Genomic DNA, 12,730 nt, shown 5'->3' on the forward strand with positions numbered 1-12,730 from the left:
ATGTGAAAACATGTAAACGGTGTCTTATTGTCACTGAGTTTTAAAAAAACAAACAAACAAAAAAAGCTTTGTCAAATTCAACGGTGCTTTATTGGCACGAAAGTTTAAAAAGCAGTGTTGCCAAAGCAACAAAATACAATTTAGCAAACAAAACAACGCCAAGATGTATGTACATTTATATATTAATTATATATTTACACTCCATTATATTTAGTGTGTGTTTGTGTGTGTGTCTGCATCATTGACTGTCCCTCAGTTGTGCCATGTTCTCCTTCTCCTAGGCGTATTTGTAATTATGAGATGTCATTTAGCTCATTGAAATTTGGAATTACAGAATTGAATTGGTTAAAGTTAATTTTCCTTATTATATTGAATGTTACATTTTAGGAGGAAGTGCATCTCTGTCTCAACCTCACCTGTCAAACATTGACCACATGTTATGTTTTCTTTCGGTTGCCATGATTTTTTGTTTTTTTCCTTGTGCAGTTGTCAGTTTGTGGCCTACACTTGGTCAGGATCTGCCTCTGTTTTCTATCTCTGATAGTTAGGAGATTCTTTGCCAATTCATCATCTCTGTTGAGGGACAGATAACGTTCCAATCTACTTTGGCTTTTAGTTTCTTCTCTCCAGTGTTTCAAATAGGTTTCTTTGATTGGTGTTTGGGTAGGAATGGGTATCTGCCTAATTCGGCTCAACAGGCATTTTTTCGTGTTTTTCTTTGTACGTATAAAATGTATCTGCAAAACTCAGCATGTAGAGATTCAGTTGGGTGTTTGTCCCAACAAGTATAGCTATGATGTCCGAGAGCACCCCATACTTAACTACCATATAGTGCATTGGGTAGGATTATTTTTCTCACTACTCCAAATATCTTGTGTATTTTAAAAAAAATCCCTCCCACTGAAATGAACAGATTATGTTCTTTCATTGGTCATGATAATAATTTGATGGTTATGTCCATTCAAGATTGTGCAAAGTTTCTTCGTAGCTCATATACCACAGATATACTGAAAAAGTAACAAGTAGCATGAAAGATAGTTATAACTGTTTGTTTTTTCTAACCCTTATATTTAACAGACTGAAGTCACAATTTATTACCTTTGTTTATTTGTTTATCTTACATTTCAGTGTGATGCCGCATCTCTTAGTATTCCATAATACATTTTGTAGGCGTCACTTTCCTTTAGGAGTTTAAGGCTTCTGCCTTTTCTGTCTCTTTATTGATATTTATATATATATCAGACCATAAAACCCTCTCCATTCAGCAGGGTATAAATTAACATTGATTTTAGATATAGTCTTACTGTAGTATCATGGCCTTGGCGGCCAAATAACTAACAATAACCTTCACAGTATGTGTGGGAGGAGAGTCGGCGAGGGCAACAAATGAAGACACGGGAAGAGAGAGCCACTGTATCTCTTCATTACACATACTTGCTGTTTAAAACAAAATCTTTTGTTGCCTCTTCTTCTAAGTATTTCCAGATGTAAACTGTGATGCAGATACATTTTGTCTAAACAACACAAGAGAGATCTGTCACTTTGTGACTTTCTCTGTTTAACCTGTTGATTTAACCCTGGGTTCTACTCAACGGTTACATTACACTGCACTAAAAACTGTCACTGCACTGAGAATTCTCTCTTGCCTTCTCCCCCTACCTGCCCCCCAGCCCTCCTGTCTACCATATGTAACTTCCAAAATCACATGCTGCATGATGCTGGCTTCACCATATGGAGCTCAGCTGTCAGATGCCTGTTAATTGTTTTGCTGCTAGAAAAGGAAATGGGAAGGGGTGTTGGAGTGGCGAGAAGAGGTTGGAGAAGGGGAGGGAGACGGATGTCAGAAATCAGAGAGACCCTGCTGCCATGTCTGGATGCAGCAGTTGCTGCGCAGTGAGAAGAGAAAAGGAGGGAGAGAGTGGGCAGAGTTGTGTCTTCCTGGCTGTCTTGCGCTGTGCAGTCTGGTCTAGGTGCCCCACTCACAGCCCAAGATTGATGGATAGAGCTGTGTATCGCACATAACATCAATTCTGTCCTGCCTTCTCTTTCATTCTGAGTCTCACTCCCTCATCACTCCTCCCTTCCCCTCTCTTCCCTGCTCTACCTCTCTCTCCCTCCCTCCCTCCCTCCCACCACTGCTCCAGGTCCCTCTCTTCCGTATTAGTTTCCAAAGGCATCTTTAATGCTGCCAAAGACCGCGCTGTGAAGCAGCAAGAAAGCGAGGCGAGCGGATTGCTATCTTTGTGACAGCTTTTCCGCTTGGCAGGCTTTGTGTGAGCCGTGGAACTGGACTGGACTGTGGTTTTTCGTGGAGGAGGCGGGAGAGGAGGTAGAGGAGCAGGAGGGAGAACTGAGGGGCAAGCTGGACCGATGGAGGACAGCCCCCAACACCTGGGACACTGCATGGTTGACATGAAGGAGCTGAGCGCCAACCCAGAAGGACTGACTGCTGCCGGTGAGCTGACTGCACTGTCTTGTCTGTCTGTCTCTTAATCTGTCCCCTCTACTTCTGTCATCTATCCTTCTTCATACAGTTTAACTCTGAAACACCTTGGGTGCTATCACAATTGATTTTGTCTCCTGTATAGTATGCTACTGTTTCTATAAACGTTTATCCCAGGGATGTCTAATTTTTTCATATTTTTCCTCAATTTGTGTTTGCAGTGGTTTTCTCTCTCTAACATTGAGAGAGAATGTGTGTGTTGGAGAGAAAGAGAGAGAGTGAGAGAGCGAAAGGTGGAGGTATCAGTGAGAGACGGAAACATTTGAAATGCACGAGGATCAGTATAATAAAGTGATTGAGTTCAGTGTTGCTTTATTGTTTTATGTGGATAACTCGTGCCTCTCGGTCATATTGTTGCAATTACTTTGAAAGAACATTAATTATACTTTCCATTAACATAAAGTGTATCCAGGTGATAGCTGAAAATTATTTGAAATTTTTAAAAGTAAAATGAACATACTATGTCCTGGTATTGTAGTGCTAATTTTTTTTGGACAGTTTTGGAGGAAAATTATGTCGATGCCTTAATGGTCAAGTGTCTTCACAAATTATGCCAGAGAATTGACTTCAAAACTTACTGGCTGCCTTTATATAGGTTTCCAATTATGTATTTGATTCTTGTAGTGTGGGTGAATTAAAATCACAAATTGTTTGTCTCAGGATGTGGTAAATTATGTCAGAGAAGTCTGCCTTACCTGGTTTGGGTTAACATTGAATTGGGTTTAGCAGCTCAGCAGAGAACAGTTTGAAAATCAGTGTTTGTTGACATGTAATATCTACAAATTCTCATGTCTGTTTGTTGAATATGTTGATGTGTGCCTGTGTGTGCTTTTTTTTACTGCAGTCATATTCCATATAGCCTGAATGTATTGTCGCTAATGAGCACTGGCACAGGTAAAGTAGATGTCTCAGTGCCCATCACAACAGGAGAATGCTAAAGAGATTAGCCATATCAGTGATGCCACAAAGCCTGCTCTCAAGTTTAATACCTTTGCTTACCAAAAGGACACACTGCATGCAGCGCCCGCTAAGCATTTGCATTGGCATGCAAGCTCAACACCATCATCTTCCCCATGGGGATAAGTAAATGGAGCCGTACAAAGAGGAATGAAAGCGCAATTCATGATGCCTTGTCTCCTTAGCCTCGAACCACACAGAGACACGCCGAAGCAGCTGACATACACAATTACACACATGCAAACACACACACACACACATAAGGAAATAATGAAACTTGCACACCAATGCACCCACGCATACACGCACACATGCACAGATCTAAGCATGTGTGCGCACACACAGCTACACACATACTCATACTCTTAACAGTTATGACCTGATCACGAACCCTAGATATGTGCTACTATAAAATCACACTGTCACAGTGTGGAGATGACATACGACAGGTGTGGGCGTATAACATTAATGACACGAACCTCACCGTACCTCTGTTTCCTTAAGCATCCTGAGAGACAAAAGAGAAGAGCAAAGCACATAATTACCATGTTTGGCACAAAATAAAGGTTGTCAACCCCATATTATCAATCGCAAGGTGAAATTGTTTAGCTCCTCCTCCTTGGCAGGACCAAACTGGGTGCTGCTCAGTACTTATTAAGGTTGGACTGAATTGTCATTTTACAAATACAAGGGGTAAAATTATCTTATTTTAACTATAAAATGTTCGCACCATAAAGGTATGTGAGTTTTCAATGAAAGCTGCAATATAGTTGATTTTCATTGCCCGCTGCTTGACATCACAAAACTATTGTGAAGCAGAATGTCTCACTCCTTGCCCTTGTTAACCCCCCATACTCCATCTCCCATCGACTCGACAGTCAAGACCTCCTCAGCACACCCAACTGATTCACAACACTTCATTAAACGCTGGCAACAAAACCATCTGTCCCCCCTCAGTCTCCCAGGGCAGTAATGTGACAATAACTCACTCTCCCATTCAGCACCACTTGTCCTAATGGGATGCCTGTTTTTGCAAACATCAATCGAGTTAGAGATGTGTTAGCCTGGCTGATGACTGAATTTTCAGAAAGGATGCTCAAGTGTCGTTTAGGCAATTTAAACTACAGAAAAGAGAGGAAACAATTAGCGTGAGATTGGACGAAAGGAGTTAGATTGCAATTAGTGTGCATGTGTCCCTGTGCATATGTATAGAGGAAGAGTAGAGTTGGTGGTGGTATTTGTGGACTGGTTTATTGAGGGACAGCCAGTTATATCCCTGAAATATCAAATCCCATGTTGAGCCTGCCATGTAAGTGAATTATTAATATCACCTTAAAATTCAGAGTAAATAATATTCAAAATATAAACAGGATTTGTTTTTTAGGCACAGGCTCTTACATGTAATATCTATTCATGAAGAGGATAAGCAGGAGTGATTAGGAATGTGTACTATGCGCACTGTGACGGGGTTTATCAAAGCTCTTTTTGGAAATTGCTTGATTTTCTTAGTTGAGCTGGTAGCATATCATGGGGACCGGAGCAGCGACAGGCTGTATTTTGCAGCTTTTCTACAATTATTTTTTGCAGAATCAGGAATAAGAAGCAATCCCATGTGAAATCTGTGTGTGCACTCCCCCACATTTTCTTACTTTAACTCCTCCTTTCACTGTATCTGCTATAAGCTAGTGAGTGGTTTTCACACTGTACAGAGGGTGAGGAAGCAGAGCGATGGGAACGGAAGAGGGTTAAATGATCATCTGCGAGATGGACAATTTAAGTCCCTGTACATTAATTAACTTTGTCATTCCAGAGAAATTACCTAATCTGCTCACATCCTAATAAATTACCCTCTCCTCTCCCTTCAGCGTGCCTTTTTCCCCGCTGATACCACCCGCAGACAGGGGAGTGATAGATTGGAGGTACAGTGGGGCTGTGCTGTTATTTTTTTAGAGCCAGATGAAACTGCAGTATAGCGGGCGGGCACACCTCATTTGCTTTGGGCCCCTTTGGGAGTTACATCTGCATGTGCCGCCAGGCTGCCTGCTTGCTTCCTGCCGCCTTGCTGAGCTTATTACCATATTCATAATGCCAGCGGATATCGATTATAAATACCACACCTGTGCCACTTTTCTCCAAATACTTATCCACACATTTGAGCTGGATCACTGGTGAGCTTCATATGCTAAAGGAGACGCGATTCAAGTGGGTAGTACAAGTGGTTGACCTCTCCCCATGTAATGGGCAATTATTGTAATTAGACTTTCTGTATTTGTTTTGGTCAGCCTGATTCTCACCAAGTGGTTAATGACATGCAGTGTGTTCAGTGCTCAAAGACAAGAATGGTGTCACAGTGTGCATAACAGATGTTCTGTCCTCAGGTTGCGTATGCATAACTTTTCCATGATTCTAATATTAGTGGATACTGACTTACTGTGAACATTTGAACAACAGTTTCCAGACATGCACCGGAACACTGTTAAAATGTCATGTAGTCCGTATTCGTTCTCAAAGATGCATTGTAACCTGTGTTGCCTGTCTTATAATCAAAGCATCTGGCATGATCCTTCTATAAATACTTGACACTCTACCTAGAAGCTGTGCTCTAAAATTCAGACATCTTTTAACTTCAATCCTTTTCCTCCCTCACTATCAAGTTTCTTGATAAAGACTTTCAGCTTTAATTCCAGAGGTTTCACAAAAAGATTAGGCCAATAAAGACTGCAGGTTTACCAGCAGTCCCTTCCAAGCCATTTCCTGCTGCTCTGCACTGCTAAAATCATGATTTTATAACCGCAACGTCATCTGGCAATATCACCATATACATAAGTTAAAGACAACAGCTGCTCTGTGATTTCGGCTATATTTACTTGTAAAATGTCAGAAGCTCATTCACGTATGTGTCAGCTGCCGTGCGGTCAATTGAAAGAGATGCATAGATACATGTGTCTGCGGAGGGAAAGCCTGATCTCACACTCGAAAGGTAATACTGGCGACTATCTTCTACGGAGAGTAGTGAAGGTTTCTTCAAAAAGTCGCTAGATTTGTCACTAGGTGCTTTTTTGAAAAAAAGTTGCCGAAGGGGTCTAAAGCGACAAAAGCTAAAAGTTAGCAACATTGCCTTGTAACGACCCCCTGATGACACAATAGAAACTGTTTGAGCCAATTCATTTTGTAAGGGCAACAGCCAATTGGGAAACTACAACACCAGTGGTGTAACATCTGCACTTAGTCAAGCAGCATTATTAATAATCCCTGAATTTTCAGAGGCTCAAAAGTAATTGGAAAAATCAATATTATTATAAATATAAAAATTTTGCAATCATCCACTTAAGTTGTCTTCCATGGTCTTCCAGGCCTTGTGGTGTAGCTGAGTTTGCCGGTGTATTCCTTCTTTTCAAGAATTTGTAAGAATTGTTGATTTGGCCACTGCGAATGTTTCTGCCATCTGATAGGTTTGTTTTGTTTGTTTCATACTGTTTATCTGATTAATTTTTCATAAAATAACGAGAGAAAAGGCCACAGCTGACCATTGTCCAATTACTGTTGAGCCTTTGAAAATAAGAGACTATGTAAAAAAATGGCTGTAATTCCTAAACGGTTAATGTAGTATTTTTGTATACTCCCCTCAATTAAAGCTGAAAGTTGGCTTCATTTCAAATCCATTGTGGTGGTGCACAGACATTTTCCACTGCTTCCTGCCACTCTAGATAAGTTGGTGTGTAGCACAGATGGAGTCCTCCAAAGTAACTGGACTGTTCAGGTGACAGTCCATCATGATAACCTGGCACCAGAGACAGGACAGCCCACCTAGCTAAAGGGCTCTCTGTTGCCACCACACAACAGGTCATCCAGGCTTATTAAAGTTTCATCAGTACTCACAAGGAAGCGGTGACAACATCAGGAGATATGACCCCTGAGGAATGGGATGATGATGAGAGAAAAAATGATAATCAGATAGAGATGCAGAAAGTTTATTTACATACATAATTGGCCCATTTGTAGAACCGTGTTTGTGTTGATTTGTCCATGTACTTCACCTAATTAATTAGACATTTACTGTACTTGTATGCATAACACATATTGCACTAAGTTTGCATAAGCTTGTTCATTCAAATATAGTCCAAACCCTGCCAAGTATGGCAGCTAAAAGAACCCAGTTCACTGAAACGTGAGAAAGCACTTTCAAACTGAGATTTTATTCACAAATTTGCACTGCAAGTTTTATATTGTTTTATATTAAGATCCTATGACTGGGCTTTTTTTTTTTTTTAACCTTAGTTGGCAAGTGACTCTCAAGAGGGCAAAGGGCAATGCTAATGATTTCTGTAACAACATCTGTTACTCATTCACAATCTCTGTACCATTGTTCCTTTTGCACAAATTTAAATGAACATCACAAAGAATACATTTAAAAGAATAAAAGAAAAATATTATATTTAAATGGCTAAGCCACCCTAAACTTAATTCATAACATATCTGTGATCTTGGAGACTGGGAAAAAATACAGTAAACCTGTGACATTGTAAAGAAACACCTTTGAACTTTCATTGACAGTTGAAGGAAACTAACGTTCTTAATACTGTGACATTACCCATGGGGATTTATCAGGGATAAGGGGTATTTTCTGACAATTAGCATACCCATGGTAGAAAGCTACTATGGATATAAAACCACCTCTTTTTCTTAGAGTGTAAACATCTTCCTTACTTTATCAATGGAACATTGCAGAACATTGCACAACAACTGCTTTCTATTAATTAGACGGTTAATTTGACTTTGAATTGTTTGATTTTTCACACCCTCAGGTTTCCTCGGTATTGTCCTTAATAATGTTTTGTTGGCAGGTGTTTGTTCTCTTTACAGAGGGTCAGTGGTTGGCGATTTAAGCTTAGGATAGGCAGGATATGTGGGCTTTTAATGTCTTTCCAACATGCAATTTTGTCTTGCGCTTTCCTTAATACTGCATCATTTTGTTGCTTGACTGTTGATTAGTCAGATCAAAGTCTTTTCTCTGTGAGGACTTTTCTCTGTGAAGTCCTTGAAGACATGTTTTGTGATGAAAGGCTTTACAAATTAACTAACCTGACTAAATCAACTAACCTGACTAAATGACTAATTGACCTGACATAGAAGCTGCCAAGAAAGTGTAGAGAATTAAGTAATTATAAAACAAAAGTAAATAATTTTTAGTCTGTATGAAGTATCCTCATTATATAAGATGACTATTACCGAATGTGGGCTGGTGCCCATACATCAGTAAGCATCAAGTATCCATGGCCCATTAGTGAGGTTGATGAGCCTTAGAGAGGCCAATTGTGTCCAAGCACCCCAGCGAGAGTAAAACACCGTTTAGTGGTTTAGGGCCCTCTACATGTTGCACTGTCATGCAGGTGTTTTGTCTGTTTGGTGTTAGAAAGATTGTGTCTTAGACTGGGAAAATGATGAATGAGAGACAGTGTTGGTGACAGATGATACAAGCAGTCAGTCCTCTACCCACCGTTATGGCGTAAGCCCTCAAGGACAATGGATACCCAGAAACTCTTGTTCACGCAGATTTCACTCACAAGGATTGCATTGTGTCCATTATATAAAATGAACAGTTACACTCATCACGATTACTTTTTTGGGAGCCTGTCATGCTCCTAGCATGTTAAGATTCTTAAGCCATAGCACTTTAACAAGCTAGGAGCATGAAGGACCTTGCTTTTCTCTGATTCTGATGTTTCTGTCTCCACAATTATGCACTTAGGTGGAAATGGATCAGATTTCAGCCCCTTTGTCTACTTTTATATCTGCTTTATATTCTGTGTGTATGGGCTATGTGATTGTCCATTTTCATTTCAAATAGAGGAACACCCTTTTAGGGCTGAAGTGATTTGTTGGTTAATCAAATAATCCATTGTATTGAATTGACACTTTTGATAAATAATCGTTTAACGAAGGGCAAACATACAGTAAAAAACTTGTAGACATCATCTTTGGTTCAGGAAAATTGTGGTGGGGTGCAACAGTTTAGGTTCTGCATTGTGGTTAATGTGTGTTATTTTCTTTGTCTCTTGCATTGTTCTAATGTTTCCCTTTATCTTCCACTCCCTTTGCTTTTATATCAAAGCCTCTGTATTTTTCTTTTTTTGTCTTTCAGGTGTTTTTCTAACACCCAAGCTGCCTCGGGTGGAGTTCAGCCTTGGTAAGTCCTATGTTTACTCCGTGATTCAAGAGTAATTTTACTTTATAGAGAAGTACTGAAAGTGAAGCTATCCCACACTTCATTAACATCTTTGCAAGCACATTAGATAGAAGACATATAGACTCACTCGGGTTGTTACGCACTCTCAGTAATGTCAAATCTCTCTTCTCTTGGCCCAGAAAAAACAAAAGTTTATGGCCTATCAGCCCTAACATAAATCCAGATGTAACACTTGTTAAACACACACAAACAGTCACATGCTGACAGTTACACGAAAGCAGAAGTCAGTCAGAATTGCTGGCATATCTGCAGACATCCTTAATCTTTTCTCAAGTCTGACACATACACACAACTCAAGTATGGTTAGAAGGAAAACACATGAAAACAAGGCACAGAAAAAACATTACACAGAACAGTGAGAGGGTCCTTTTGAACTTTTGTTGAAATTGCCTCATTCATTGTTTTTGCACCTAGGATGTTGGAGTTATTCTTCTAGAAAATTTAATGGGGCTCAGGTCAAGTTTCCTAAAGCTGAAATATTATTCATGTGACTGCCATCTTAGCTCCCTTGTTTCTATCTTTTGAGGCAGCTGCAACAAAGGCTCCCCACTGTTCAATGAATGGAGACTGAATATAGATTTTCCAGGGATGGGGCTACAATTTTTGTTTCAGAAATCTCAATATTATGAGGAAAGGTTGTCATTCCACAAACGTATCCTCCCTAGTGTCCCATGATGACCTCCTGGCTGGGGCAATGTCCCATATAAGTCATCTGATCAATAACACAGCTTTCAGTATGTTTAAACTGCAACTGAATGTTGATACCTCATGATACCTAACACTGATGGTCCCATTGACATTACATAAAGGTCAAAATTACAGTGAGCCATAAAGATATGTGATCACTTATACATAGATTTTTGGGGGTTCAGTAAGAGAGTCATTAATTGAGAACATGTGCACACTCACATGTGCACTCAACTGTGTATATGTGTGTACATAGTAGATACAGGCATGCCAATATATTTCCACAAAGAAATCAAATAAAGGTTTTGTTATACTTGCGTTGGTTTCTAAATGTTCAATCTATGTGAATGTATGCTCAAATGATACTGTAGGTTGAGGGTTTGCGCTTGGGTAGAAAAGGGATCTGAATGTAAATTCTCTCTCATGGTAGAAAATACAGCTGATGGCTGGCACAGAGAAATACCAGAGAAGTCCCTCTGTAATTGCCCTGGTTGAATGTGTGCTCATGTATGCTCAATGTAAAGTATGCATCTATCCAACTTCTCTCAGAACTGTCAAATTCACAGTGACGGTGTTTAAGTTATATATGGTTTCTTAGAAGATATGTGCATATTTTATTTATAACATTTATTTGTCTTGTTAAAAGAAATTGAATTACTTTTAAGTTCTGGAAGATTGTGACATGTTTAAAGGGTTAAATGTGATATATAATGGATTATTTTCAAAGAAGAATAAAATGGTATTAAACTCATTAATAAGAATAAGAATAGTAACCAAGCATACATCCTACAGTCACATGCCGCCAGCCTCTTAGAGGGCTCAACAGCTGCCAGGTAGCCTGCTAGCTCCTGGTAGCAACAGTAAATCTAGAGCAAAGAAAGGCAAGCTCAACTTAAATCATTTAACACATTTCATACACAAGGGAAATGCTTTAAATGAAAATTAAATCATTAAAATAAAAAAAAGGAAGGAGAAAAGAAAGAAACATTCCCAAGCTGCTCTGTCACAACAAGCAGAATAGAAAGAATCTAAACCAAATCTGAAAGCCCACACAAACTATTAAGTGGCAAAGATACACTACAAATTACTGAAAGGTAACAGAAAAAAGATGATTCTGCTTTTTATAGCAGTGACAGTCAGAGCAAATCTCAAATTCTCTGGAAAGTTATTCCGGAAACTAGAAGCATAAAAATCATAGCCAGCTTCTCCCAACTTTCAATGGACCTTCAGTATAAACCAGTGCTAGATGAAAGCAGGGGTCTGGGGACACTCATAGCTTTTAAGCATAACACACTATAAAGCAAGGCCATTTAGTACTTTATAGATAAGCAAGAGAACTTTAAAGTAAATTCTAGTGTGTATTGGAAGCCAGTGCAGTTATTTGTTTAGAGGTGAGGTGTAATTCCTCTTTTAGTCCCTGTCAAAACTCGGGAGTTGCAGTTTTGTGAATTAGCTGCAGCTGCTCCGCATTCCACAGAAGTGAAAAATGTATACCGAGTATAATGAGCAATTATTGATTTTTAATCGTGTATACATGTCCCTGTGTGTGTGTGTGTGTGTGTGTGTGTGTGTGTGTGTGTGTGTGTGTGTGTGTGTGTGTGTGTGTGTGTGTGTGTGTGTGTGTGTGTGTGTGTGTGTGATTTGTGTATAGGTTGGGGGCCCAACCTTTGCAATTAATGTTGCATCCAATTAGCCTGTAATTATATAACTGTAGACAAACATGGTGTTAAGGGAATTAAGGCTGCACGTAGATGATAATGTTTAAAGGGGTACTCTTTTTAATACACATGAAGTTCAGTTTACTCATCACAAAGAGCACCGCTTAGCCTGTGAAAACAGTTGTTTAATGTTTTCTGTGGATCTACAGAAAGGTTTCTAAAGTTTGGAACAACGACACAGAAGAGATCATAAGCGTTGTCTTGCCACAGAAAGCCTTTAGGTGTAGAGTTTGAGAGAAGAGACCATTTAGGAGAAAAAGAGTGTATACTTAAAGATGTTGTCCAGTTGCATTATGGGATGTTTAGGATCCAGCATTGTGGAGCCTGAACAACACCAGAGACTAAAAGTCAGGATATCCCTTCCTCTGCCCCTCTGATTTGGATTATTTAATCAATCAAAAAGTCTCCTCTGTGTCCCCTGACTATTTGGAGGTGCAGTAATAAATCATTGGAGCACTTATTTAAAACAAACAAATTCACCAATACATCCATTTATTCTAACTCTCAGTAGAACTTGCTGTGGTTGTCGATTAAACCTTAACAGTATGACCAGTGTTTAATAGCAAACTACAGATGGGTGATAAATTGAAGGAAAAACCAACATAAAATGTCTTAGTG

General features: G+C 39.5%; 1 protein-coding gene across 9 annotated transcripts in view; it reads left to right on the plus strand.

The window, feature by feature from the left end:
- inpp4b (inositol polyphosphate-4-phosphatase type II B) overlaps positions 1 to 12,730 on the plus strand; it is a 237,754-nt gene that overhangs the window by 96,693 nt on the left and 128,331 nt on the right. For all 9 annotated transcript variants that reach the window (XM_040147195.1, XM_040147196.1, XM_040147198.1 and 6 more), the window contains 2 exons: positions 2,267 to 2,455; positions 9,603 to 9,647. In XM_040147195.1, the coding sequence (XP_040003129.1) occupies positions 2,371 to 2,455; positions 9,603 to 9,647 (130 nt within the window). In that variant the 5' untranslated portion in view covers positions 2,267 to 2,370. The remainder of the gene's footprint in view (positions 1 to 2,266; positions 2,456 to 9,602; positions 9,648 to 12,730) is intronic.

The sequence above is a fragment of the Xiphias gladius genome, chromosome 15 (assembly GCF_016859285.1).
Source record: "Xiphias gladius isolate SHS-SW01 ecotype Sanya breed wild chromosome 15, ASM1685928v1, whole genome shotgun sequence".
Classification (NCBI taxonomy): Eukaryota; Metazoa; Chordata; class Actinopteri; order Istiophoriformes; family Xiphiidae; genus Xiphias; species Xiphias gladius.